Source organism: Heliangelus exortis, chromosome 20, assembly GCF_036169615.1.
Source record: "Heliangelus exortis chromosome 20, bHelExo1.hap1, whole genome shotgun sequence".
NCBI classification, from domain to species: domain Eukaryota; kingdom Metazoa; phylum Chordata; class Aves; order Apodiformes; family Trochilidae; genus Heliangelus; species Heliangelus exortis.
Window position 1 is genome coordinate 2415037 of NC_092441.1, and position 27789 is coordinate 2442825.

At 44.5% G+C, this 27789-nt stretch overlaps 1 protein-coding gene and 1 long non-coding RNA gene across 3 annotated transcripts; one reads left to right on the plus strand and one right to left on the minus strand.

Annotated features, from left to right (window-relative positions):
* Positions 1–3688: 3688 nt before the first annotated feature.
* On the plus strand, positions 3689–27648 carry LOC139805582 (ATP-binding cassette sub-family A member 9-like). 2 transcript variants are annotated; one of them, XM_071764123.1, is made up of 37 exons: positions 3689–3896; positions 4780–4938; positions 5619–5719; positions 6076–6302; positions 6916–7054; positions 7596–7781; positions 8298–8430; positions 9546–9717; positions 10471–10529; positions 11357–11467; positions 12608–12783; positions 13095–13214; positions 14102–14240; positions 14755–14845; positions 15392–15531; positions 15759–15878; positions 16421–16580; positions 16838–17004; positions 17406–17533; positions 17928–18065; positions 19119–19232; positions 19905–20075; positions 20237–20350; positions 20514–20624; positions 21103–21171; positions 21718–21809; positions 22806–22923; positions 23261–23375; positions 23617–23708; positions 24472–24608; positions 25076–25151; positions 25683–25777; positions 26268–26387; positions 26662–26802; positions 26985–27064; positions 27157–27212; positions 27341–27648. In XM_071764123.1, the coding sequence occupies exons 1-37, from the start codon at positions 3725–3727 to the stop codon at positions 27428–27430; spliced, it is 4629 nt and encodes a 1542-aa protein (XP_071620224.1). In that variant the 5' UTR covers positions 3689–3724; the 3' UTR covers positions 27431–27648. The 2 variants fall into 2 exon arrangements, with proteins under 2 accessions (XP_071620224.1, XP_071620225.1); XM_071764124.1 differs by lacking the exon at positions 3689–3896 and adding an exon at positions 4308–4360.
* LOC139805583 (uncharacterized) lies at positions 17224–22372 on the minus strand. Its single transcript, XR_011729890.1, has 3 exons — positions 22128–22372; positions 21724–21879; positions 17224–20673 (listed from the first exon to the last, which is right to left on the minus strand). It is a non-coding gene; the product is annotated as an uncharacterized lncRNA (long non-coding RNA).
* Positions 27649–27789: the final 141 nt, after the last annotated feature.

Sequence of the window (27789 nt, forward strand, 5' to 3'; positions counted from 1 at the left end):
ACACAGGTCCTGCTGAATACTGCACAACGTTGCCTTGCTCTCTGGAAGATCCAGGCCAGCTGGCCAGAGGCACTGCTCCCTGCTTGGGTGGTTGCTCCAGAAGTTTTGGGAGTGTTGGGAGTGCCGGGAGCGGACTCTGACGTCAGGCTGGAGAGGGGCATGGCCATCAGCTCTGCTACGGGCTTGGACCCCCTCCAGAACTGCAAAGAGAGGAAGAGCCTGGACATCTGGGGGCTGAAGGAGACCTATTTCTGATGGAAAACCCCTTATCAGGTAAAGAATTCCATGTTTGACTTCTCTGAAGGGAAAAGTGACACCTGGGGTATCTTTATGCAGGGGTTGTGTGTGGTGATGGTTTTTTTCCTTATTAACAGTGTTAAGCTGGATGCAAAAGGGATGTGCTTTCCAGCTCTGTTCTCTGACAAACCTTGAGCTTCCCATCAAAATGTTTTAAGAGGCAAAGGAGCAAAACTCTTCTGGAGAAGCCTGGATTTGGATTCTCCCTGCTGAAGAGCTGCAGGTTGAGGGCTGGGTCCTCCCTGCTCTGATCCCTCCTTTTGCTCCCCCTCCTCCAGCCTTGCCAGCACCAAGAAAAGCTGCAGAAAACGTGGACCCCCAAAGTTCACCCTCTCTGTGTGACCCAAAGGGTTGATCTTTGATAGAGGGCAAAGCTTCAAGCTCTGTTTTTCTTAAGTTGAGTGGAGGGGGGAAAAAAAAAACCCAACTTGTTTCCAGCACCCCCTGTTAGAGCAGCATCAGTATGGATGCTTCTCATGTTTATCAGGAGGCAAAGCCAGGGCTGCAGAGGGGCCAGAGGCAGGTTTTGTGTTTGCAGTAACTGGCAGAGAGGAGAAGATGGGGACAGAATGTTCATCTCTGTGCTCCCCACTTGCTGGGATTAATCCCTTGGCTGTGGAAAAGAAAAAGCAGCTCCTGGGGAAGCAGGAGACCCGTTGCACGTTGCTGTCCTTGTAGCCAGCAGCCAGAAATTCCTCCTATTTGCTCCTAGGAGTTAATCCCAATGTGCTCTGTTAAGTTGTTGTTGCAGGAAAAATAAAATAATTTTTTTTTTTTTTTAAAATCCCGTGGAGGTGCCAAATAGGAAATCCCAGAGATGGTGACTACATGATGTGGGTGTATGGGACAGGCTTCTGGGACAGCCTGGGGTGCACACAGGATCCCAGTGGAAGTTCTTGCAATGCCTGAGGAATGTGTTCCTGAGGAGTGAGAAGTCTGGGTGCATTTACTGAGCCCTCGGAAGGGAAATGCTTCCAGAGACACCGAGTTGTACAAGTGATGCTCTTGCTGGTTGAGGCTTCTCAGGTGCTGTTGCTTCTAAATAAATTTCTGATGTTTGTTCCTGGCCTCTGAGTCTGCAGGTTTGGATCTCAGGTCTTGTAGAGCCATCTCTCCTGCTTATGTTTTGTGCCTTTTGATTATCAAATTTAAATTGAAATTCTGGTAAAATTTGTGCAGCATCTGTGGGCAGTTTCACTTGTTTAACTTGCTGGTTTGATATTTTGGGGGTATTTGAGTATTTGCTTCTTGCTCCAAATGCAGAAATAAGATTAGGAGTGAAAGGAAATCAGTTAGATTTTTTTTTTTGAAGTTTTAGATTGGCTCCATCTCTTTTCCAATGAAGTGTTCATGAAGTCTGCAGAGATTCCATCCCACTTTTACAAGGCTTTCATGTTTTCCATCTTATCCAAATATTCCAGCACGAACTTCTGTTTACTGCCCCAACATCCTGAGCTGGGTGGCTGCTTTCAGATCACAACAACTGCAATCCCTGAGCAATCCCAGCAGGGCTTCCTAGAAATCCTTTCCTGTTTGCCTTTTCCCTGTGTTGTAGGCTCCAGTGGGAAGCAGAGGGGAAAGCTGGAGGCAGGGAAAGCAGAGCACCCAGGAACTGTGCTGACAGTCCAAGGGTAAACAGGGATTCTGGATCCAGTGCCCCAGGAGTATGCAAACATTTAATTCTTCCAAAAACAAACAAGGAAGGGAACAGAGTTTTATTAAATCCAGCTGCCCAACCCATGAAATCAGAAAATTATGTCCGAGGGGAAAAGCTCACAATGTGTTTGAGGTTGCTTTGATTTTTTTGTGTTTCGGCCATTTGAAAGGATTAAAATACAAAAACATGGGCTGAGGTTCCCTCCCCTGCTCTTCTGGGGGGGTCATGGAACCACTCACCCACCCTGCAGCTCCTCTTGTCCTTGCACAGGATACTTGCTGCTTGGCCTCATCATCAAAGGTGGAGCTGAAAGAAATATTCCCCATAAAAATATCCTCCAATAAACACTCCTGGCACAGTATTTAGGATAGAAAGGAACACCCTGATGTCTCAGTGCTGCCCTGCTCTGGCTGTACTAGACTTATAATTCATGATTTTAGGATTTGGGTGAAAACATGACAAATGGTCCCTCAGCATCTGCTTCAAGCCACTTTTAGCCTTTCACCACCTCCTTGGTGACAGCTGCCTATAGGTGGCATGGGGAGCAGGTATGTATGTCCTGGGGGTCTTTCAGGGTCTAATTTCAGCATCTAGAGCAGATGAGCAGTGGGTTTGTCAACAAAGCACGTGGATAAAGGAGGCAAATTCAGTAGCTGGAGTTGCTGCTCTGCTGCAGATCATGTGTGTTTTATAAGTATTTTGAGTAACTACAGAAAAAAAAAAAAAGAAAAGAAAAATATATTTTTTCTACATGCCAGTCAGTCCTCTTACAATTTCAGTACAGGACAGAATGACTTTCCTGTTGTTAATCTCCTGTAGGTGAAGAATCAAGCTGGAGGCATTTGAATGCCTCTTCCTGCAAAACTTCTTTGGGATGAAGAAGGATGAAGCTGTGCAAGAGGCAGCTGAGTCCACCCCAGCTCTCTGTTCCTTCCATGATATTGGGCTATTTTTTTTTCCACACTTCTCCTTTGTTGTCCAGATTATAAAATGGGTAAAAGCTCCACTTCCTGTGAAGTGGTGCTTACCCAGGTAAACCTACTCATGTCCAGTGATCTGTCTTATTCTAAATGACATTATCTTTCTCACCCTAGGTGGGAAAATGCAAGGGATATTCAAGACAACCTCAAAAATATTTCGGCAAACTTGTGTTTTGCTATGGAAAAATATTCTTCTGGTGTGGAGGATGAAGACAGAAAGCTTTCAGGCAAGTGTGTCTTCTCCCAAAGGGAAGTTTGGATTTCCACCAGGAAGGGTTTTTCTGTTGCATGGTTTTTGGGCTAGGTGATACATGAGAAGCATCAGCTGCTAATGTGGCTCTCTGGAAAATGTCAGCAGTTCCATTTCATCCAGTGACACTGCAGTATCCCAACATAATAAGGGCTTGTTCCAGAGCTGGCTTGTTCCTCTTGGTTGCTGATCCCATTCCTGCTCTCTCCAGAAGAACACAATGTGCAGTTCACAATGGCTGGGGTAGAATTATCAGCAGACCTTGCTGGCTCTGGTACTAAGAAAACATGTTTTCCACTTGGAACATTCCTTGTCTTTTAAAACCATTAGACCTGTGAAATCACTCTTCCTCCTTTACAGAAAGAAGGCATTCAGGGCTGGAGGAGCCAGATCCCCCAGGCAGCCCAAGGACTTTTGTCCTCCAGTTCTGAAGACACTTCCCATCCCACCCAACCCCCCGGCTGCTGCCTCTTACCTTGGAATTTCTTTCCTTTCCTCTAGGAATGGATTACATCGGCGGTTTTGCTCTTAATAATACAAATGGCATCCTTCTTGGTGTCCTCCTACCTGCACAGAGAAATGCCTTACACTTTCCTTGGGAAGCTGGATGATCCCCTGATCAATGCCACAGGAGTCACTCTCACCTACACCCCCGTAACAAACACCACCAGGAGGATCATGAGCAAAGTGGGCTCTGTCTCTGTCCTCAGGGGTAATGCTGCTCCCCAGTCCTTCCCATCCTGATGCTGTGTGCATCTCAGCCTTCCCTGGGATGTGGGGGAGAAGAAAAAGTGGACAAGAAAATTTTGGAGGGCCCACACATCCGTGGGATTTTTTTTTTTTTTTTTTTTTTTTGTGACTATGCAAAGTTGCAGCTTTCATGGTTTCATTACAAACACCACCAGGAGGATCATGAGCAAAGTGGGCTCTGGCTCTGTCCTCAGGGGTAACGCTGCTCCCCAATCCCTCCCATCCTGATGCTCTGGGCACCTCAACCTTCCCTGGGGTGTGGGGGGAGAAGACAAAATGCACAAGAAAATTTTGGAGGGCCCACACATCCGTGGGATTTATTTTTTTTTTTTTTTGTGACTATGCAAAGTTGCAGCTTTCATGGTTTCATTACAAACACCACCAGGAGGATCATGAGCAAAGTGGGCTCTGGCTCTGTCCTCAGGGGTAATGCTGCTCCCCAGTCCTTCCCATCCTGATGCTCTGGGCACCTCAACCTTCCCTGGGGTGTGGGGGGAGAAGACAAAATGCACAAGAAAATTTTGGAGGGCCCACACACCCGTGGGATTTTTTTTTTTTTTTTTTACTTTTTTTTGTGACTATGCGAAGTTGCAGCTTTCATGGTTTCATTACAAACACCACCAGGAGGATCATGAGCAAAGTGGGCTCAGGGGTAATGCTGCTCCCCAATCCTTCCCATCCTGATGCTCTGGGCACCTCAACCTTCATTGGGGTTGGGGGGGGAGAAGAGAAAATGGACAAGAAAATTTTGGAGGCCCCACACATCCGTGGGTTTTTTTGCGACTGTGCGAAGTTTCAGCTTTTGTGGTTTTGTAATTTTTTTTCTTCTTCTTTTTAAATGATAGGTGTAATCATAGAAGAGATGGAAAATGAGGAAGAAATGGAAACAAAAGGGATTTTGGAGGATGACACTATTGGTGTTTTTTTTCGGGATGACCTCTCCTACCACCTCAGATTCCAAGGCTACACCATGGCATCCGCCGAGGACGTCTTTGATCACATTGGTAACAAGAGAAATCAAACCAGAGAACTTGATTTTTTCACATAAAAATGCTTAGATGGATCCCTGGGCTGCCAAGCCACTGAGAAGGGATAGAGGCTAAATGATGTGCTAAATGCCTCAAGAAATCTATGGGAACTTTTGTTCAAGTAAAAGGAAAGAAATTTCAGGGGAAATGGTTTGAAGAAGACATAGATTTTATTCCCAATATTTATTCCTCTCTCTTATATGTTTCATTATGTCAAACCATGCCCTGAAAAGGAGCCTCATGTGTGCATACAGTGCACAGGCAGATGTTAAATACATCTAAACATAAAACTCCACACACTTTTCTCCACATTGCTGCTTCTTGGACCAAATGCACCCCTATTTAGTGGCTAAAAGTAGTCAGCTCTCCAAAGCAAGAAGTAAGATTAGTGGCTGATAAAATCAGGTGAGTTCAGCAGTTATGGGGAAAAAAAATAGATTTTGCTAAGAACTGATCTTGGAAAATGGAGATGATAGAAAAAAGACTGAGTAAAAACAGAACTTGATTTCCAGGTTTGTAGTCAAATAAGTTTTTCACCCTCAACATAAAAAAAAAAAGCATAAGTATACACATATCTGTGGGAGCAGATAGATCAAATTCTTCTTGTTCTTTCTTTTTTTTTTTTTAATCTTTTTTTTTTTTTTTTTTTTCTACAGTTACCTGCCACAGCCATGAATACAGTTCCTGCAAAGTTCCTCTCTATGGGTACTGGGGTTTCGTGGCAGTGCAGTCCAGCATTGATGCAGCAGTCATAGAAGTGAGTGTGATCATGATGGAAAAGATGTTCTCTGTTCCTTCCAGAGTTACCTGGAAACTTAAACAAGCAAACAAAACCCCCAAATTAGTTACTTTTCTGTGTTCATTAACTTTTTTTAATACATAGTGTGATTCAAAAGTTGAAAGAGTGATGGATCCTTCTTGTTCTCAAGGCACAGTTAAGAGTTTTTGGAGTAAAAAGGTGCTAAATATTGAGGTTATTTGCCACTTATAAATGTAATATTGTTACTGGCTGACTGGCCCTTGTAAGAAGGATTTCCTATGAAAACCTCTTTGTTCTGATGTTGGCTATGTCATTACAGAAAATCAAATTAGTGACTAATTTCTTTTCTTCAGATGAAAACAAACCACTCTGTCTGGGAGGAGGTGAAATCCATCAGTGGCATCCGTCTGGAATCCCCCTTGATGAGACCTGTGAATAAACTGGATTATATTTGGATCATCATTTATCTTATCTTGTGTTTCTGCCCCTATATGTACTTCTTGTCAGTCAAAGTTACCAGAGAAAGAAAGAAGCTGAAGGTGTTAATGAGAGCAATGGGTCTGCAAGATACTGCATTCTGGTAAGTCTCGTGGAAATAAATGGTGTAAATACAGGAATTCTGCCTATAGGGTGTATCCTGCCTCACAGGATGGATCTGGGGCTTGGACCAGCATCCATAGCAATAATTCCCCCAACCCAAGCAGCAGACACTTGCATTTCCTAACCAAAGGGCTGGGCTCTCTGGCACTGAGCTTATGTGTTGCTGAAGCAAAAACTTTGGTGCTTTTATATCATGATATTTGCTGGAGGACCTGTTTCCAAGTGCATTGCTCTGCTACAGGATTGTTCTGCTTCCCTTCCCCCCAAAAAACCCCACAAGAGAGACAGGTTAAGGTCTTGGTGTTGAGGTGTTGCCTCCACAAATGGCTGGATAGACACTGAGAACAGAAAAGAAAAAAAAAAAAAAAAAAAGTGAAAAACCAGAGAAAATGGTGACATAGGGTCCTATGCTTTTTGGGCATGAGTATTTCACATTAGGAGAAATTAGTGTTCCTGGCTGCAGAGCCTGTGCTTATATGCCCTGTAAATGAAAGTTTATTGGAAATGATGAAGTATTTAAACTAAAAAGAATGTGTCTTGTGCTGGCTGTGTAATGTGTCCTGTATAGAGGCAAAAATTTCCTTCACTTTCAGGTTATCCTGGAGCTTGCTCTACACCATTTATATCTCCATAACCTCAAGCCTGCTGGCACTGATCACCATTAGAGGATTCATCTATGATCACAGCTTCTCTGAAATATATTTTTTTTATTTCTTTTATGGCATAGCATCTGTAAGTCTGCTTTTGGGTTCTTAAATGGTACCTGATTTATTTTTTTTTCCTTTGCCTAACCAAGGCATCTAAAACCTGAAGACTTCAGAGCATGGGAGGGATGGGCAGTGTATGAGAAGGTAACAAAGACTTCTCCAGTCATGGGATCTATTGTTATAATTTTTAGACTGATAAATCATTCCCAATATATTTTTTTGAGATTCTGACTCGAAACCAGAGTAAAGAGAGATGCTGCCACCATCATTGATGGGAAGGCTGAGGCTCTGGGTCCAGGGCTTCTTCCTTGGGAAACCCAGAGGGGTCTGACCTGTCTTTCCCTATATACCTGCCCAAAATTTACAGAAGAGGTGTCTGCTAAACAACACAACCCCTGAGATCTGCCATGTGCAGGGGACAACTGAAACTCAGCTGAATCTCTAATTCAGCATCTTGGAATTTCATGGTGGTTTTCTTTTCTAATTGCCAGCAAAAATGCATCCTGCTAATGACTGCTTAAATCCACCCCAAAATGCTAATTAATGCCTGCTTTTCTCTGCTGCAGGTTCACTTCTGTTTCATGCTCAGCTCATTGTTAAAGAAGCCAAATGTTGTCACTTTTGTGGCATTTGCCCTGTACATCATCTTTGGGTTGCTGGGCTTTCTGATTTTGTTTGAAAAACTACCATCCTCTTCAGAATGGGTTTTTAATCTCCTCAGTCCCTTTGCCTTTGCAGCTGGCATCTCAAAGGTAAGTTCAAAAGAAAGCCAGCACATCATCAAAGTTCACCCCACAGGACAAATCTGCAAAATTCTGCCAAATAACAGTAGATTCCATTCAGAATTTATGGTGCCACAACGACCCCATCGTGGCCCTTTGCTTGAGGGGTTTTTTAAAAAGAAAACTTGACTCCAAAAAGTACAAAACAGTCTCTCAACTGCATCACAAATTTTACCAGCTCTGTCCCACAATCAGTTTTGATCTCTGGGGAATTATTGGGTGGGTATCAAGATCTGCAAGGACTGTGAGGTCTCCTAGTGCTGCCCCAACAAACAGAGTGTGCATCAGGTAACTCCTGCAGGGTTCTGAATTCAGCTTTTTGAAGCACTCCTGATACTTGGAGTCATAATAAGGTATTGGAAGTGGTCTCACGAGCACAAATGGGAATGACTTTCTGGTGAAGATGGTGATGGTGACCCAGCAGTGGCTTGCACATGGCATTTCAGGCTAAAGGGCTGCAACTGACTTGTGCTTTTTTCCCCCTAGATGGTGAAATTACAAAAATATGGACCAGCCTTCTCCCCAGAATCATACCCATACTTTAGCCTGTACATCATCCTGCCCCTTGACAGTGTTCTCTATTTCCTGTTGGCCATCTACTTTGATAAGGTTTTACCCGGTAAGTAGAAACGTGAAGGAAAGGAGAGAAACTTCCTTGCACTTTTTTTCTATGATCCTCACCCCTCACAGGAGGAAAGGAGCCAAAGAAATGTCTGGGTAGAGCTGAGAAATCTGTAATAAATGTGGAGTAACTAAAGAGATGCCCTGGCAGGAACTGCTCAGGTTTTGAGTGACTTCTGACCAGCAATGAGCCATGCCACGTCACCTGAGGGGCTGAAAACTGCATGGGCTGTGTTGCTTGGGAAAATCTGCTTGGGAAGAATCCTGTTTTCCCAGAAGCTGGATGCATGTAGTTAGCTCATTTGGCCCCAGAAACAGGCTTTGAAAGGGATGTTAAAGGCACTGAGATAAATGCTTTACATCACCTCCATCACCTCCATCACCTCCATCACCTCCATCACCTCCACCATCTCCACCATCTCCACCATCTCCACCATCTCCACCATCTCCACCACCTCCACCACCTCCACCACCTCCACCACCTCCACCACCTCCACCACCTCCACCACCTCCACCACCTCCACCACCTCCACCACCTCCACCACCTCCACCACCTCCACCACCTCCACCACCTCCACCACCTCCATCACCTCACCTCCATCACCTCACCTCCATCACCTCACCTCCATCACCTCACCTCCATCACCTCACCTCCATCACCTCACCTCCATCACCTCACCTCCATCACCTCACCTCCATCACCTCACCTCCATCATCTCACCTCCACCATCTCACCTCCACCATCTCACCTCCACCATCTCACCTCCACCATCTCACCTCCACCATCTCACCTCCATCATCTCACCTCCATCATCTCCACCTACTTGCATCTACTCCAGCAGCCCTAACCACCAGCTGTAAAAAGCTGCTGTAGGACTTGACCTGCTTGTCCTGTAACTTCTGGGCCAAAGAGATGCTCAGTCAGGTCTTTGCTGTGCTTCTTCACCACCTGACAGATCTGGATGAGTGGAAACCTCTCAGAACTCCCCAACCTCTTCATGCTGCTGAAAGGCTGTGTGTGGAGGGGGAGAGCTGGCTGGACATGGCATTTATCAAAGTTGAGTTGTCATGCAGCAGTTTTTGGCTGATATTTCTCCTTTGTTTCTGAATCAGGCAAGTATGGAGCACCATACCCCCCTACCTTCTTCCTGAGACCATCATATTGGTGCAGGGCCAGGAGTGGCTACCTGGGGGCACCAGCTGGCACTGAGGGCAACCAAGATCCCACCCTTGGCAATAACACAGAGCCAATGCCTCCAGGCTTTGATGGGAAGGAAGCAATCAGGTAACCAGGCATGGAAAATGCTGCACTTTGTGTTGGAGTCCAGAGAGCACCAGGGTGTAGCACTGCTCGAAGTTAGACTGGGACATCTCACAGGTACAGATCAGGTTAATGGGAATTGAGACATGAATTTTTCAGTGTTTCATTCTCCTCCAGCACTGCATTTGAGGATTTAGGGGGCTTGGTGCATCTTCTGTGCCAGGACCCAACTTTCTGCCCAGCAATTTCCTCCTTTCAGAGCAGCAGCAGTGAGCCTGGGCCCCTTCCCCATCACCTCTGGGAACACAGATGCTGTTATTTACATCCTCATTTGGCCCTTTACTGTGGCTGCCCATTCCTTATTGCTAGAAAGCAAATATAAATCCACTAAAATAATAACTAGGTCAACACTTTAATTTTGTAGCCAGGTGTTTTCTCATTCCCTGGGGCCTTCCAGTTCATTCACTTCATTTTCACTGAGTTTGACTCTGGAACCTTTTTAAACATCAATTCTCACCAAGTTTGTGTTTGGAACCTCTTAAACATCTTCAGGAGAAGCACATTAGTGAATTCTGGGTTTAAGTGCACAAGAAATGAATTCTATAAAACAATTCTTCCAGCTGGGATTGCACTGACCTCAAAAGTAGTGAGCAGGACCAGTTTGAGGAGGAGGTTGGGAAACATTCTTCCAGTAGTATTTAAAGGTTACTTTGAGGCAGAAAAAACACACCAAAATTGTGAAACTCAATAGTAACAGCTCGTTTGCCTTTCCTTTAGAATAAACAACATTACAAAAATATACAAGAAGAAGGACAAGAGCACCGAAGCTTTAAGGGGTAAGAGATGCTTTGGAATTCTTTTCATTTCCCTTTTCACTAGGTCTGAACACAAACTGCTTTGAAAATGGACTGGATGTACTTAATTCTGTCTCCACCATGGTTAAATGCATTATAGAATGGTTATTTCTGGGGTAAATTACCAGCACATTTTTACCAGGTTGTTGTCTTCCTCTCCACTCCAGCAAAATGACTGGTTTTAATTTTTTTTTTTTTTTTTTTTTTTGCAAGTCTTCCAGAAAGCTGTGGGGTTTACAGCCATGAACCACTCTAAAAATCACCTCTCAAACCTCCCTGTCAAAATATAAACACTTTTGGGCAAGGCAAACTTGTTTTTCTGGTTGCTGGCTGACCAGTGTCCTGTGAGCACTTGGTCTGCTGCCAAGCACAGGTATGGGAGGAACTGGAGCAGTCCCAGCACAGTTGTGGGAGGTTTGGGAAATGCTGCTATTTAACAAGAGTGGTGAAAAGATCAATAAAGTCTCAAAGGTTTAAATTGAGTAAAAAAACCCCAAACAAACAAAATAACCCACAAACAGAAGGTAGCAAACTCTGGCTGCTTGGGAATCTCCAGTGTTGGGAAGTTCATGGGCTCTGCTTTCTGGGGGGTGTCCTGGGCCACGCTGAAATAAGAGGTTATGAAGCTCACAGAAGTAAAAATCTTTAAATATTGCAGTTAATCCACTTGTCCCTCCATTCAGTCAAGACACAACTGCAAGTTCCTCACCCTGAAGTTGGGTTTGGATCAGTGCTTTTGCCTCTCACTTCTCTGCCAAACCTTATTTCTGACAACCTTCCATCCTAATGTTGCCCTGTTTCTCTTCTAGGTTTGTCCTTAAATATATACGAAGGGCAGATCACTGCCTTGCTTGGCCACAGTGGGTCTGGAAAATCTTCTCTTTTACACGTGCTCAGTGGATTTTCCAGTCCTTCATCAGGTAAGGGATGGATCTGAGAGATGAAGAGGAGAAGCTTTTGGTTTTTTCAAGAATGAGGGGGTAAAGATGCAGAAACCCAAGTTTTCCCTCAGTTCTTCAGCCTTGGCTGTGCAGCTTCCAACACATCCCCTGTGGCTGGGCCCGAGGCTGCAAAGCACACCCAGAGAGCTGGTTCTGCATCTGGATGCCCTGGTGGCTTCCAGCAGTTCTTAAGGGACTGCTCTGAAATGTTTTGGAAAGGTATGAAAGCTTTGGATGACACAAAGCTATTTTGCCTTCTTCTTTTCTTCTTTTCTTCTTTTTTCTTTTTTTCTTTTTTTCTTTTTTTCTCTTCTTCCTTTTTTCTCCTTTTTCTTTTCTCTTTTCTTCTTTTCTTCCTTTTTTCTTTTCTTTTTTCTTTTCTCCTTTTTCCTTTCTCTTTCCTTTTTTCTTTTTTTCTTTCTTTCTTTTTTCTCTTTCTCTTTTTTCTTTTTTTCTTTTCTTTTTCTTTTCTTTTTAGCTTTCTTCTTTTCTTTTTTCTTTTTTTCCTTCCTTTTTCTTTTTATTTCTCTCTTTTTTCTTTTTTTCTTTTCTTTTTTCTTCTTTCCTTCTTTTTTCTTTCTAGCTTTTTTCTTTTCTTTTTTCTTTTTTTCACTTCTTTTTTCTTTTTTCCTATTTTCTTTTTCTTTTTCTCTTTTTTCTTTTTTCATTTTTCTTTTTTCTTTCTTTTTCTTTCTTTCTTTTTTCATTTCTTTCTTTTTTTTTCTTTCTTTTTTCCTCCTTTTCTTTTTTCTTTTTTTTCTCATTTCCTTTTTTCTTTCTTTTTTTTTCTCTTTTTCTTTCTTTTTTTTTTCTTTCTTTTTTCTGTTTTCTCTTTCTTTTTTTCTTTTTTTTCTCCTTTCTTTTTTTCTCTTTCTCTTTTTTTCACCTTTTCTTTTTTTCTTTCTTTTTTCCTTTCTTTTTTTTTTTTTTCCTTTTTTTTTTTGGTTTGGGTTCTTTTTGTTCATTTTGTGGTTTTGTTTGTTTTTCAACACTTGGGAAGCACCCACACTGCTGGAGGTGAGGTCAGAGGGATGGACACACAAACACAACTCCCTGGAACTGGGAAATTCTGCAAATACTGCCCAGGATGAAATTTGTTCCATTCACTCCTGTGTGCAGGTTCTGCAATGATCTACAACCACAAAGTGTCTGAAGTGCAGGATATGGAAGGCATTCGGACAATGGTTGGGATTTGCCCCCAGTTTAATTTGCATTTTGAAGCCTTAACAGTGAAGGAAAACCTGAGGATTTTTGCTCACATCAAAGGGATTCAGTGGAAGGAAGTAGAGCAAGAGGTTGGTATGTGCTTACCAGTCCCTGTCTCTGGTTTACAGAATCTTGAATATTTTGAGGCTTCTGTATAAAAGTTTATCAATGGCATCATTGGCCTAAGGAAATGAGAAAAAACTTAATTTAAGGGAGAAATGTTTTTTTGATGTTGTCTTATGTGTCATAAGCATTATAATTCAGATTTGCAGGGATTATCTCTAAGCAGAGCTACTAAAAGTAGATCATTTGAAAATCTTGAAATTAAACTCTCCTGTGTATGACTTAAAATGTGACCAGTGACCTGGAAATCTGACTCTTCTCTTTGTATCTTACCAAGGTCCAGAAAGTTCTTGTGATGTTGGACCTCACTGACCTTCAGGACATCCGTGCTGATGCTCTGAGTGGGGGACAAAAAAGAAAACTGTCCCTTGGAATTGCAGTTTTAGGGAATCCCCAGGTAGGGAGCAGTCACCTTGACACAACGTTTTACTTTTTTAGCACAGTTTTGCATTCTGATTTGGCACCCAGACATTTGTACCATTCCCTGGCACTCCAGGCCTGCTGACCTACTAATTCACTTGGCTGCTGGGAGCACTGAGGAATTTAGGTCAGTGAGCTTTGTGTTTTAAGTGAAAAGGGGAAGAATGAATGTTGTGACAGCAGAGAGAGGAACAGAGCAGCCGGGGGCTGAGGATGCGTTTTGTTCTTTGAGTGAGGCATCAAAAGCTTGAAATGCAAAGTGATTCTGCCCCTGTGCTCAGCCCTGGGGAGGCCACAGCTTGAGTCCTGTGTCCAGTTCTGGGCCCCTCAGCTCAGGAAGGAGATTGAGGTGCTGGAGCAGGTCCAAAGGAGGCAATTGGGCTGGTGAAGGGATCCAGCACAGATCCTATGAGGAGAGGCTGAGGGAGCTGGGGGTGCTGAGGCTGGAGAAGAGGAGGCTCAGGGGAGACCTCATCACTCTCTCCAACTCCCTGAAAGGAGGTTGGAGCCAGGGGGGGGTTGGGCTCTTTTCCCAGGCAACTCTCAGCAAGACAAGAGGGCACAAGAGGTCTCAAGTTGTGCCAGGGGAGGTTTAGGTTGGACATTAGAAAGAATTTCTTTCTGGAGAGGGTGATCAGGCATTGGAATGGGCTGCCCAGGGAAGGGGTGGATTCTCCATCCCTGGAGATATTTCAAAAGAGCCTGGATGTGGCACTCAGTGCCATGGGCTGGGAACCACGGGGGGAGTGGAGCAAGGGTTGGACTTGATGAGCTCTGAGGTCCCTTCCAACCCAGCCCATTCTAGGATTCTATGAATTCCAGCTCGGACACACAAAGAGCTCTGACTTTCTTGCCCTTTTGCAGGTGTTGCTTTTGGATGAGCCAACAGTGGGGTTGGATCCCTGCTCCAGGCACCACGTGTGGAGCCTCCTGAAGGAACGGCAGCCTGGGCGCGTGACGCTCTTCACCACCCACTCCATGGAGGAGGCTGATGCCCATGCTGGTGAGCCCAGATTTTCACACAGGCTGTTTGAAAATCAATTTCCCACTGCAAAGCCAACCCCTGGGTGCTGCCACGATGCCATCTGTGCTCACTGGACACGTTTGGTCTGAGAGCAACCCCTCAACCAAGGTGAAAACTGGGCTGCTGTGTCCTTCCAAGCTCCTGCTTGTGTTCTGCATCAGGCTGAAAAAATTGCACAGTGTCTGGATGTCCCACCAGCAGCACCCACACAGATCAGGGATATTGTTTGAATTCCCCTGTCCTCTTTCCCTCCCTGACTCTATGGGAAAATTTCCAAAAGCCTGGAGGAATGCAGAATTCAAAGGTTAAGCTTGGTGCTCAGGAGGAAGGCAGCAGTTCTAGAAGGAAAAAAAGCCTTCACTCCTGGCCTGGTTTTCACTCTTCTCAGCTCTGTTATAAAAATGTCTGTTGGGTTCAGAAGGAGCAGAGTGAGGTCAGCCCATGGCAATGCTGTAAATCCCTCCCTCAATCCTTTGTGTTCCTTCCTCCTCAGATCGGAAAGCTTTCCTCTCAAATGGGAGGTTGAGATGTGTGGGCTCCTCTCTGTACTTGAAGAGAAAATGGGGGATTGGCTATCACTTAAGGTAAATCCTTTTCCTTTGGGTCATCACTCTTTTCATAAAAAGCTTCTCCTTGATTTATTTTCTTGCAGAGGCTTGGGTCTCCACAGAGTTTCTATGGAGAGTAATAGAAATCTTGACAATTCATTTTAGAAAACTTTGGAGGCTGCCAAAAATATCTTGCCTTGGACAGCAAACTGCTTGGCTTTGGAACCCAGTCCTGAAAGCTCAGAGCATGGAGCTAACATGACTCTGCAACCTCCTTTGCAGCCAAAAAAGGACCAGATCAAGACCAATTGCAACTTTCTCATACTCTGTGGAGCCAGAGTGTTGAACAACGGGTTGAATGTGGAGTTATTTTTCTCTGGATTTTAATTTGAGTGTTCCTGGTTTAGCAGTATGGGCCAGGATCTTTGTTGTTAACCTCAGCTATTTCTCCTGTGCATGGCATAAACCAGGGGCACTGCAGACCTCTGTGAAAATCACCACTGAAATGCTGCCCAGTATTTTAAAAGGATGCAAATTTTCCTCGTTTAATATTAAAACAACTTTTTTTTTTTATCTAAACAGGATGCACATCAATGAGCTGTGTGACCCTGAGCTTGCCACCTCCCTGGTCAGGCAGTACATCCCCAATGCTGTGCTGGAGGGACAGAAGAGGGGTGAGCTCTGCTATATGCTGCCTCTGGAAAACACCAACACCTTCCCAGGTAAGAAAAACCCATGGTGTGCCAGGGCTGTGAAAGAAAAACATAAAGATTTCACCCCTCAGGATACCCCATAGAAGCCTGAATTTTCTCTTTAGGATTAAAGAGCACAAACATTTTGCTGTGGCTGCTAAGTTCTGGGAATTAGTCCTAAAAAGTACAATGTTAATCATGGCAGGCTGAGCTTCTCCTTAGTGGCTGGGCTAAGTCTGGCTCTTTTTGTCATGCAGATCTCTTCAGCCACCTGGAGAGCAGCGTTTTGCAGGGGGTTGCTAATTATGAGGTTAGCAGAACAACCCTGGAAGATGTTTTCCTGAAGCTGGAGGGTGAGGAAGCCACTGATCAAGAAGGTGAAGTTTGACTTCAATTTATAAGTGTGGTATGCTTAGGGTTCCAAATACACATAGGTTTTATTTTAATGCATAATGATTTTTTTTTTTTTTTTTTTTTTTTTTTTTTTTTTTTTTGTTAAACATGGATTCTGGGAAGTCAGGAGTTGCAGTTGTATTCAGCTTTCTTTTAGTGAAGGATATCTTCTGGAAGAAGTCTAGATGGTTAAGTCTTGACTGAATATTGGTCTCAGTTCATGTTGGAAGGTTATTTACTTTTGAAGGGCATCCTGCCCAGACCAGGAGATGGGAAGAGACAAACTAGACAGAAAATATTTCCCAAGGCCAGTGAAGATATTGAATGTGTTGTCATACAAGCCCAGGTTCAGCCAGTCTGAATTCCCCCATCCAAATTATCACCTGAGTAAATTAGGGCCCCTTTTCTCTGCCCTTATTTCTTTTTCTGGCTCAAGATGAAAACGTTGATTTTTGATGCTTGTGCTTAAAACTCATCCTTGGCACGTTCTTTGTGGGTAATGGTGTTCCCTGTGCTGCACATGTAGAAGATGGAGACCTGGAGGAGAGGGACCCAAACTTCCCAGTGTTCTCGGAGCAGGAGAAGGCAGCAGTGAGTGGGATGGAGCTCTGGAGGCAGCAAGTCTGTGCCATGGGGAGAGTTCGCTTCCTAAAACTGAAACACGAAGGAAAATTTCTCAGGTCCATGTAAGTACAGGAGCTCTCACTGCCCCTGCAGCCCTGGTGCTGGCTTGATGCCTTCCAAAAAATTGGATCATCCCTTGGAGTGGCTGAGGGAATACTGGGGGGGAGGTTGGGAAGCTAAAAGTTAGGTGGGAAATGTTTTAAAGCAGAGCTGGGAGTTGTTGCAGCTTCAACCTTCCCCGTGCCCTTCGTGGCACAAATCACAGAATCAGTGAAAGGAGGAGTTCTCTGGAGACACTCGTGGTCTGCTTTCCATCTAGATTGCTGTTCTTCGGAATATTTATCCTTCCAATCCTTATGATTTTCCTTCAATTTCACCTCTGGGAGAATTCCAGCAACTGGGAAATCTCAGCTAAGTCGTATTGTCTTCCCACTGAAGAGAAAAGTCAGAATAAGCTGGCAAATCTTCTCATCCTCAATGATACAGGTAAAGAACATGGGATGTTGGTTCACTACTCTGAGTCCTCCTGGAGTTGCTTTCCTCTTTTTGTGCATTTACTTAGAGATTTGTGGCTTTGGGGAGGGTTTTCATGTGAGCAAAAACAAACCCAGTTTTGGTGGCAATAACTGAGTGCCTGGTTTTTAAAAGAGTAAAGACCCAGACAAATATAAAATTAAAAAAACAACCAAACAAACTATTGAAACATATGTTGTGTTTAACCACTTTAATTAAAATAGAGAAAAAATGTAGCTAATATAAGCTTGCTTAGATTCTGGCTGATTTTTTAAACATAACTTTTTTTGCAAGTGGGAGCTTGTCCATAAGAAACCTTTATATTTAAAGAAAAAACCCATAATTATTCTAATTTCCCTTCTTGCCGATTTCAGGATCAGAAATTGAGGATATCATCAGTGCTTTGAAGACCCAAAACATAATGCCAGAAATGTCTCTTGAGAAAAACATCACCAGCATCCCACTATACCATGGAGCTATAAAAATATCCCTGAAAGACAAGGTGAGGGATATTTTCTCTTGCTTCACTCTCTCCATTGATGGGATTTTCTAAAATATGTTTAAATGAGGCACAGCAAAACGCACACAGCAGCAAAAGGGAGAATATTTGTTTGATATATTCAATAATTTCACTAACCCTGGTTGGGGGCTACCTGGGTTATATTTGATTCTTTCTACTGTGTGCTTTTTTACTGGAATATTTAGAGAAGAGCAGCAATGCAAGGATTCTCTGCTTGTCTCCAGAAATTGTTGCCTTCACCCATCATTTTGCTCATGGTATCTCTCAGCATTCCCACCAATAAAAGTGTCCAATTGCCTTTGCTGCTTTTCTGTAAACTCCTGGATGAACTCTGCTCCTCCTCACCAACCCACATCCCTCCCTCTTCCCCCTCCAGAGCTACAGATACACGGTCATGTGCAGCACAGAGCCCATCAACTGCTTCCCCATGCTCATGAACATCCTCAGCAACACCTTCCTGAGGCTCTTCAACTCCACGGAACGGATCAGCATCTGGAGTGATCCCTTTTACAACGTGAGCCTCCTGGCCTTCTCATTAACAATTCGTTAATTGGAATAACCATGCTGAAGTAATACAGGCTGGATGGGCTGGAAGCATGGTTGGGGTATGGACTGGATGGGTTGGAAGCATGGTTGGGATACAGGCTGGATGGGTTGGAGCATGGTTGGGATACAGGCTGGATGGGTTGGAGCATGGTTGGGGTATGGGCTGGATGGGTTGGAGCATGGTTGGGATAGAGGATGGATGGATTGGAAGCATGGTTGGGATACAGGATGGATGGGTTGGAAGCATGGTTGGGATACAGGATGGATGGGTTGGAAGCATGGTTGGGATACAGGCTGGATGGGTTGGAGCATGGTTGGGATACAGGCTGGATGGGTTGGAAGCATGGTTGGGATAGAGGATGGATGGGTTGGAAGCATGGTTGGGATAGAGGATGGATGGGTTGGAAGCATGGTTGGGATAGAGGATGGATGGGTTGGAAGCATGGTTGGGATAGAGGATGGATGGGTTGGAAGCATGGTTGGGATAGAGGATGGATGGGTTGGAGCATGGTTGGGATAGAGGATGGATGGGTTGGAAGCATGGTTGGGATACAGGCTGGATGGGTTGGAAGCATGGTTGGGTGAGAAACCTCCAAGGTTGGGGTCAGGGGTCCAACTGGAGGCTGGTTCCTGGGGCACTGCTCAGTGCCAAGAGAAGGGTGGTTTAGAGAGAATTTTTTCTGCAGCATGGAAGAGCTCTCTGGGGGTTCAGTGCCATCAGGCATTTAAGCTTGTGCTGTGTGGAATGTAATGGTTATTCATGCAAACCTCATGTTGCTTCAGTGTTCATTTGGCAAGGATCAGTAGCAGCATCCTCTACGGTTTATAGTAATCCAAATACTTTTTGCAAATTTAAAAATTCGTATTTTTTACATCAGTCTGTGTGTTCTTCTTCACCACAAACAACTCAGCATAATGATGAGTCCTCACCTGAACGTTTACCCATCCTAGGAGCAGTCAGACTAAGCAGATTTTTCCCTGGGCAGCTGTTATTGGTGACTTCTGAATTTCTCCTCCACAGACCCAAAATCCAGAGGTACGCAATGAAGTGTTTTTCATCTGCCTGACCTACATGCTGACCTTGGCTGCTGGGCTGCCACCTCACTTTGTAGCAAGCAGCAGGGAGGATCACAAGGTAAAAAAGCTCACATTTTTAAGTGGTTTGGGCAAGAAGTGACTGCAGGTGGCCTGTCCCTGGCTAGCAGGGGGTGTGTGATGGGCTGGCCGGCAGTATTTCTAGGGAAGATGCTGGGGGAAAAGGAGACACAAAAACCCCAGGCTGTACCCAAGTGAATTAATCCTGCATCTCAGGCTTGGGGTTGGAGTCAGAACAGTTTGGGTGCTAATAAAGATTTTGGGGGCAGATGGGTTATCCATGTTTTTTTCCTTTTGAAGAATGAGGTGTTTTTAAACAACAGTAAAGCTAAGAAAGGATTGAAAGTGCTTGGAAGGGACTCACACCATCACAGAAATGTTCTGGTTGAACTTTAAGATCATTGAGTCCAACCATAACCTAACTCTACCAAGTCCAGTGGTTAAACCATGTTCCCAAGCACCACATCTACACCTCCTTTAAACACCCTCAGGGATGCTGATACAGCTGGGCCAGTGTCCAATTGCCCTTTTTGTGAAGTTTCTTCTAATATCAAACCTGAAACTCCCCCGCTGCAACTTGAGACCATTTCCTTTTGCCCTAAAGAGAGGAAGAGGGTGAGGAAAGCTTGGCCAGGGAAAGGAGGAAGGAGGATAAAGGAGAAGGGGATGTTTTGGGGTTTGTTCAATCACCTTTTCCCATTTGCTTTCCCAGCTCCAGGCTCGTGCTCAGCTGCGGCTCGCGGGGCTTTTCCCCTCTGCCTATTGGTGTGGGCAGGCACTGGTGGACATCCCACTCTTCTGGACCCTCTTCTGCCTCATGTTTGGGGTTGTTCCCCTCTTCAGTCGTGCCTTCCCCTTGCAGGCCAGTGCCCTGCTGACCCTGGTGAGCTCTGGGCTTGGGGGGATGGAGGGAGGGCACAAAACCCCCTCCCTCATTTCACAGGGAGGTTTTGACATTAAATATTTTAATCCCAACAAACTGCTCTGGGTTTGGGTTTTCCCATCCATCTCCTGGGCACTGTATCTCTCTCTCTCTCTCTGTAGATCACTTGTGTCCTTGGGTATGGAACATCTCTGGTCCTCCTCACCTATCTGATTGCCTTTAAATTCCGCACGGGACGAAGCAATCGTTACCTCTGGTCTTTTGTCTTCATCCTGGTGAGCAAAGGGAATCTTCACTCTGAAGGGTTTGATTTGCACATTTGCCACTTGAAGCAAATTTACTGGTGCTCAGCAGATTGACCCAAATCTGGGAAAAAGAGCCTCTTTTGAAGCAATGATACCTTAATACTGGAAATATTTTTTTTTTAATTTATTGCAGGTGAATTTCACTCTCTATTTATTAAGTGGCTTACATGAAGACTTTTACTTCATCTTCTCTGTTTTGGTTCCCATTTTTCCACTGCTGGGCTGGTTTCTCTTCGTTAAACCAGTAAGTAAACATGTCCCACCAAGATCATGAATGGTCCTAATGGTGCAAACTGGAAAAGCAAAGGTGAGAGAAGGGACCAAGATTTGGCTTGTTAATCCTGTGTTTGACTGGGATATTTGGGGTCATTTAATTACAGGAGGCTGTTTTGATGACTTTGTTTTGGCAGCCAGGGTAGATGGGAGGGGAAGGTGATGGAGTGGGAAGACCTGGAGGGATGAGGGGAGGTGAAAGGACAAGGAATAGAGAAGCAAGGATGGAAAAGATCAACCTAACCTGGCTGATCTGAAGCACCTCTGAATTAGCTGAGCCAATGAACACACAGCTTTTTGAAGAAGTATGAACCCCCCCCCAAAAAAAGATGCAAATCAATGCTTCTGAATCCCATCTTGCAGAACCTTCAAGCATCCCCAAACCCCCAACCTTCACTGAGGCACACCATGCTAAGGAATTTTTCTAATTGACTATTTTTTTCTTGCAGTTTTACTCACCGTTTCACTTTGGGTATTTTTTTGGGCCGTGGAATCACATCCTTGTTGCTGTCTTTGCAGTAAGGAGCAATTTGTTGATGGGTGTTTTGGAAAGGATGTTTGCTCTAATGCAATGGACTTGCACTGGGCTTCTGTAACTCTTCCCATAAATAAATTGTGGGTTATGTGCTCAAGGTTTCACCTTAAATGCTGGCAGGGGAGGTAAATAAACCCAAAGGATCAGTGCTTGTGTCTCCTGTGACCCTTGGATGCTGCACTGGATGTGGGAAATGGTGGGGGGTTAAATGGAGCTCCTGTATGGGGCAGAGATATTATTATTGATCAACTCCTGGGTCTACTGCTGCTTCTACAAAAAAAATATGTGGTCTTTGACCCTGTAGGATGCCTGTTGGGGTGCAGGTTGTTTGAGCTGCATGAAATCAGGGCTTTTGTGATTGATCTGCACGTGAGATGGAAATGCATGCAAAGCATCAATTTGACTTCTTCCCCTTTTGGACCTTGAAATAAATCAGAAAGGTCCCTGCATGCCCTTAGAACAAAAATTCCTCCAGCCTGTTGTTGCTTTCTCTCCATCCTAACAAACCCTTTCCATGATTGCTTTCTAGCCTTACCTCCACTGTGTGATTCTTGCTTTTCTCCTGCGTTGTTTGGAGATGAGATCTGGAGAAGCAGTTCCAAAACCTGACCCCATCTTCAGGTGGGTCCTGGGCAGATGGGTGCCAGGGCTGTGGGGTGGGCTTGGTGTCACACAGCCTCCTGGCTCACCCCTGCAAAATGTGGATAAATCCCATATATTTGGTTCTAATCAATTTATCTGCAGAGGAGGAAATTAATAAGGAAGGGATTTTATATTATTATTATTATTATTATTATTATTATTATTATTATTATTATTATTATTATTATTATTATTATTATTATTATTATTATTATTATTCCTTTGGGTCATTGCAGTTTCCAGCTTGACTTACTGGAGTTTCCCTTAATGTAAAATTAAAAAAAGGTAAATTCCTACCTAGTGTCTTACAATAGGAGGTCAGCTGAACTGCAGTGTCCTAAAGAGAAGAAAAAAATGGATTTAAACTTTTCTTTTCTTAAACCTCACAGCTGAGGTGTCAGGACATTTCACTACAGCTAAATTAATAATTACAACTTGAAATCCAACTTTTTAACTGCTTTTTGAATGTGTTGGTCTTGCTCCCTGCAGGATGAGGACTTTCTCCAAAGCCTTGTCAGGCTGAGGATATCTGCTCCCTGCTTTCTGCTTGTCTGTGTCCAGCAGCATGAAAATGCCCACCTAAGTCACGTGGAGGATGTATAAAAACTTTTAAATTGTCAAACATTAACCAGTGTGACTCAGCTAGGAGTCAGATACCCAAAAAACCTTGAAAACATACCCTGTAGATTTTAATTCTCCTTGGTATGTGTCCAAAAGGGGACCAGTCAATACTTAGTGATAAAAGACAAGCTAAACCTGACCTTTATTTTTCCATCCATGCCAATGGGATTCTTTTTCTTTTTTTTTTTTTTTTTTTTTCCTCCACGAATAAATATTTGAGCAAACACTGACAAACAGCTCCTTGAAATCAAACAAATTTTGCAAGGTGCTTCACTGGTGCTGCCCTGGGAATAAACTTGGTAAATTAATTCCCTCTGGGAATGGTTCCCACTGACACTCTCCCTCTTCTCATAGGATCCAGCAGAGAGTGGTCACCCACCAGAACAGGGACCACCCTGGGGAGGAGTCCCCAGAAGTCCAGGAGGAGAGGGAGAGGGTGAAGAGCACCCTGGTGTCCCCACAGCAGGAGGAGGTGAAACCTTCTGGCTTCTTTTCTTCTTCATTCTCCATCTTTGGACCTGTCTCTGCTTTCTGAGCTCATTCACTTATTTTTGACTGTTCTGGTGTCCAGCTACACATCTCCCCACAGTCCCTCTGGCAGATGAGGCCACTGAGCTGGATTTTAATTCCAATTGTGGTCTTTTTCCTTTTTTTTTTATTTTATTTTTATTTTTTCCCCTTGTTGCTCTGTTTCCTGGATTTTTAATTTAGAAATTTTCTCTGTAAAGAGTCATACTGCAAGGGTAAGAACATGAGCTGTCTCATGGGAGAAGAGGAGAGTTTTTACTTCCCACCTCCTCTCTCCTCAGGAGCTGGTTCTTGCCAACAGCTTGCGCAAGGAATATGAGGACAAGAAAGGCAGCTCCATCTTCAAGAAGAAGAAGAAAGTTGCAGTCAAAAACCTCTCGTTTGCTGTCAAAAAAGGTTCCTGTATTTTGCTGCACTCTTTATAAATGACTAAAATCTAAGGACACATTTGGGGACCACGTTTTTGTTGGAACTTTCTTGTGTGCAACCAAACCCAACGCATCTGTGCTCCTGTGTCCATGGGGGAATTCCCTGGGATGTGATTCTCCTGCCATGCTGGGAGGTGTTGCCTAGCACTTGGAGAAGAAGGCTTTATTAGCAATATTTTTTATTAACAGTTCTTGCATTCTTGTTTCAGGAGAAGTATTGGGTCTGCTAGGACCCAACGGAGCTGGAAAAAGCACAACTATAAATATGATTTCTGGAAACATAACCCTGACTGCAGGGGAGGTAGGTGACTCTTTTGGGGCTTGATCTTGAGGCTTTTTAAAATGAAAGCTGTGATAAGACAAGCTGAAAACACAGCCCTAAGTCAGGGAATTTATGCATGAGCAACCCTGCATATTTATAGAAATAAGAAGAAAGTGTTGGTTTCCTCAGAGCACATTCTACTTTTCACCCAAACCAGGGCTACAGCTTCAAGGGTCTGGGCCACACAAACCTTTCAGTATTTATTTGAAAGCCCTCATGAAATTTCACAAGCCTTGTAAGAAATGTTGACATCTTCAGAGGAATCAACCTCTTCATAAACAGCCCTGCAAACCCAGGAAATTGGAAACGAATGTGAGCAGGGCTGGGTTGCTCACAATCCATCACTTAATTATGCAGAGGATGATTAATGACATGTACTGGGGGAGGGGAAATTCCATTGCTGTGACAGATCTGGGACTGAATGTTTGGAATAGAAAAAGTGTTATTAGGAAAAGATAGCCTCAATGTTGGTACTAGTACCCAAAGTTTTAGTAAATAGTATTTGGGGTGTTTTTTTGGTTTGGTTTTTTTTTGGTTTTTTTTTTTTTTTTTTTTTTTTTGTTTTTTTTTTTGTTTTTTTTTTGGTTTTTTTTTTTTTTTGGAAACGTTGTCCTGGGCTTAAGGGGAGCAGTAGATGATCCCCCCAATGGTCTTCCAAGGTGCTCCTGGAAGACAGGAGAACATTTGGCCAAGGTTTGTTGGTGATGAACACCCCCCAGCTCCACTCTGTGTGTTGGTGCAGGTGATGCTCAAGGGACACCTGGGCTGCTGCCCACAGCTGGACCCACTCTGGCCAGACCTCACCATCCTCCAGCATCTGGAGGCCTATGCTGCTGTCAGAGGGATCAGGAGAGAGGATGCAGATGTTAACATCAGCAGGTACAAGGGATTTCAGCTTGGGGTTCCTGCTCTCTCCAGAGATACAGGGCAGGGAAAGGTTTTTCTGCTGGCTGGCATGGTCAGCAGGCAGCACCTTCAGTGCCTCTTTAGCTTGGAGAAACAGGAGCTCCTTCTGATGAAATCTGCTGCTTTCTGTTGTGCTCAGTCCCTTGGCAATGGAGATTTTAACCTTACTTTATCTAGAAGACTTTAGAAAAAAAAAAGCAAACTTGCTTCAGTTCAGGGTTGGTTACATGAGTAGTGTTTCTCATGAGCTGTGCTTTTAAAATATTGAGCTGCTGTAAAAAAAGTCCTTAATTTACCATCTAATCTAGGAATAGAGTTGCCAAGGTGATGTGTATCAGCCAGAACATGTCTGTCAGTCCTTGGTTCCTCAGTACCCCTGACCACAGTAATGTGATGACCAGAGATGGTCGTTTCAAGTTTTTCCTTTCCATTCCCCTCAGCATAACAAGAGCCTTAGATCTCCAGAAACATTTAAAAACCCCAGCTAGGAAGCTACCTGCAGGAGAAGCCAGAAAGGTATGTGTTAGTTTTGTGTCTGGTTCTTGAAACAAATCCTGCCTTTTCATCCTTAAACGTGGTGGACAGAAAACCTTCTTCAGTTTGGGTTCCTGGCATGGTTTGTTCTCATCAAGAGCTTTTGAATCCAGCCTGGATCATGGGATCCTCTCCTTTTCCCCCACTCTCCCCACTGAGTGTTTAATAAATGCTGACCAAAAATAGGATGTACAAGGTGACCCCCTCTCCCTGCCCCATGGCATGCAGCTACCAATAAATGGGATGGAAAAACACCTTCAGATTTTTGGCAGGTTTGGAGTGTGGGGGAAAGCTGATTTGGGGAGGTTAAAATGTTAACTTAAGAACTCCTCAGGTGGATTTTTGGTTTGGGTTTGGTTTTTTTTTTTTTTTTTGAGCTCTGTTCCTTCTGTGCTTTGGAATCAAGAGCTTCATCTTCCAGAAGATTCACAGGGAATAAGCAGTAGCAGGAAAAGTGCCAGTTTTGCAGGTCAGGTAAAAGCAGACCTGACCTGGGTGTCTCTCCCATTTCAGCTGTGTTTTGCCCTGAGCATCCTGGGAGATCCAAAGGTAATGCTTTGGGATGAGCCATCAGCAGGCATGGACCCAAAAGGGCAACGTCGGATGTGGTGAGCAGCCAGAACTGAGATTTCTTCACCAGATTTGTCAGGATTGTCTCATTCCTCTTATTGTAATATTGCAGCAAAGAAGTTCTGTCCTGATGGCCAAATGCATCTGTGTTTTCTCTATTCCCTGATGCACATGGCATGGGGTAAACTCCTTCCCACCAGGTGTGATATTAGTGCACCAAAAAAATATGAGTAGCTGCCAGCTGAGCCCATGCATTTGGTGCAAAAGGCAAAAAAATTCCTGGTTTAGAGGGAGTTTTTCTTTTCTGTCATTCTGTCTAGTGCTTTTAGCAAGTGTAAAATCTGTAGGGATGCTGACATGCAGCCCTGGCACCCCCATGTTCTTTGTGAGCAAGACAACTAATTTCTTGGAAATAGTCACCCACCTTTTTATAGCTTTACAGTCTCAGTTGTTCTTTCGGAGGGAAGACACAAACCAGGACTGTTTTTTTCTACTCTTGGGATGTCACTGCTGTCCCTCTGCTCCCAGGAAAATGATTCGGATGGCCATGAAAGGCAAGGAGAGAGCAGGCATCCTCAGCACACACTACCTGGAGGAGGCAGTGGCCATCTGTGACCGCGTGGCCATCCTGGTGTCGGGGCAGCTACGGTGGGTGCTGGGGTGGCATCAGTCAACAGGATGCCACCTGATTTTTACTATGGTGGGGTTTTTTTTTGGGCTTTGGTTGGTTTTGGTTGTTGGGTTTTTTTCTTCTTGATCTAATAGAAAATGCTGGGTTGGATTGTGTGAGAGCTTTGCGAGGAGGGATGTTGTTTCAGCAGATCACGAGCCACCGATGAATCAGAGGACGTGCATCTGCTGCTCAGCCCCTGCTTTGTTTGCTGCTTATGATGACTTGAGCACTGCTTTCCCCCCTCTGCAGGTACATCGGCTCCCTGGAGGATCTGAGAAGTAAGTTTGGCACAAGTTACCACCTAGAAGTTAAGCTGATGGACACGGGGCAAAGCGATGCTCTCCACGCTGAAATTCTGCACCTCTTCCCCCACGCGGCTCGGCAAGAAAGGTCACTACCCCAGGGCTGCTCTGCCAGCTCAGCCTCATGCTGGGACCCTCTGTTGCTCCTCCTGACCTTGCTCAATAATTTACCTGGGGTACAACAACCCTACAAGCACTCCTAAGCCTTGGTGCCGAGTCCCAAAATGATGAATTATTATTATTTATTTTTTTTTAACATGACGTTTTCAGGACGGCTTCTTTGCTCATCTACAAGATACCCATGGAAGATGCCCTGCCTTTGTCACGCTCTTTCTCCAAGCTAGAAGCAGGTAAAGAGAAACAGCCAAATAAGTATGAAGATGGCTTTCAAATTGTTTAGATGGGTTGGTTTCTTGAGGATGCTTTCTTCGTTCCTCCGCAGCTAAGCAGAGCTTCAGGCTGGAGGAGTACAGCTTGTCCTTGCACACTTTGCAGCAGGTAGGTGGGGGGAGGATTTCCAGGTGAGAAGCTGCCTGTGGAGGAAGCAGAAATTCCCTGTGAGCAGTGTAGGTGCCATCAACCCCTGGGGATAACAGGGCCATTTCTGCTGTGTCACGTTGCTGCAGGTGTTTGTAGACCTCACCCGGGACCCAGAGGAGCAGGAGCAAGATGGAAGGGCTGAGAGGGCTGTGGAGTGGAGACTCCTTCACCCCTGAGCCCTCGGAGCCCCCAAGGATGTTTTTTTAGGATGTTTCATTCGGGATATTTCATCAGTGTCACTGACCTGTGGGATGAGATGCACCCAGAGGACTTGGCTACCCGTGGGGCACCACACGAACACCCCCTTCCCGCCCCCCCTGCAGCTTTTCTGCCTCACAAAATAAAAAAAAAGGAATTGTTATTTTGATAAATAAAGCCTTTATCCTTTGACAAAGTGATGCCTGCCCTGCTCAGACTGGCTCAGGGAGATTTGCTGTGCTGAGGACCAGCCCTGCTGGGCTGAGCTCCTGAGCCCAAGGCAGAGGGGGGGGGGAATCATGTGCTTGCTCAGAGGATGCTCCAAAACCCTCATCAT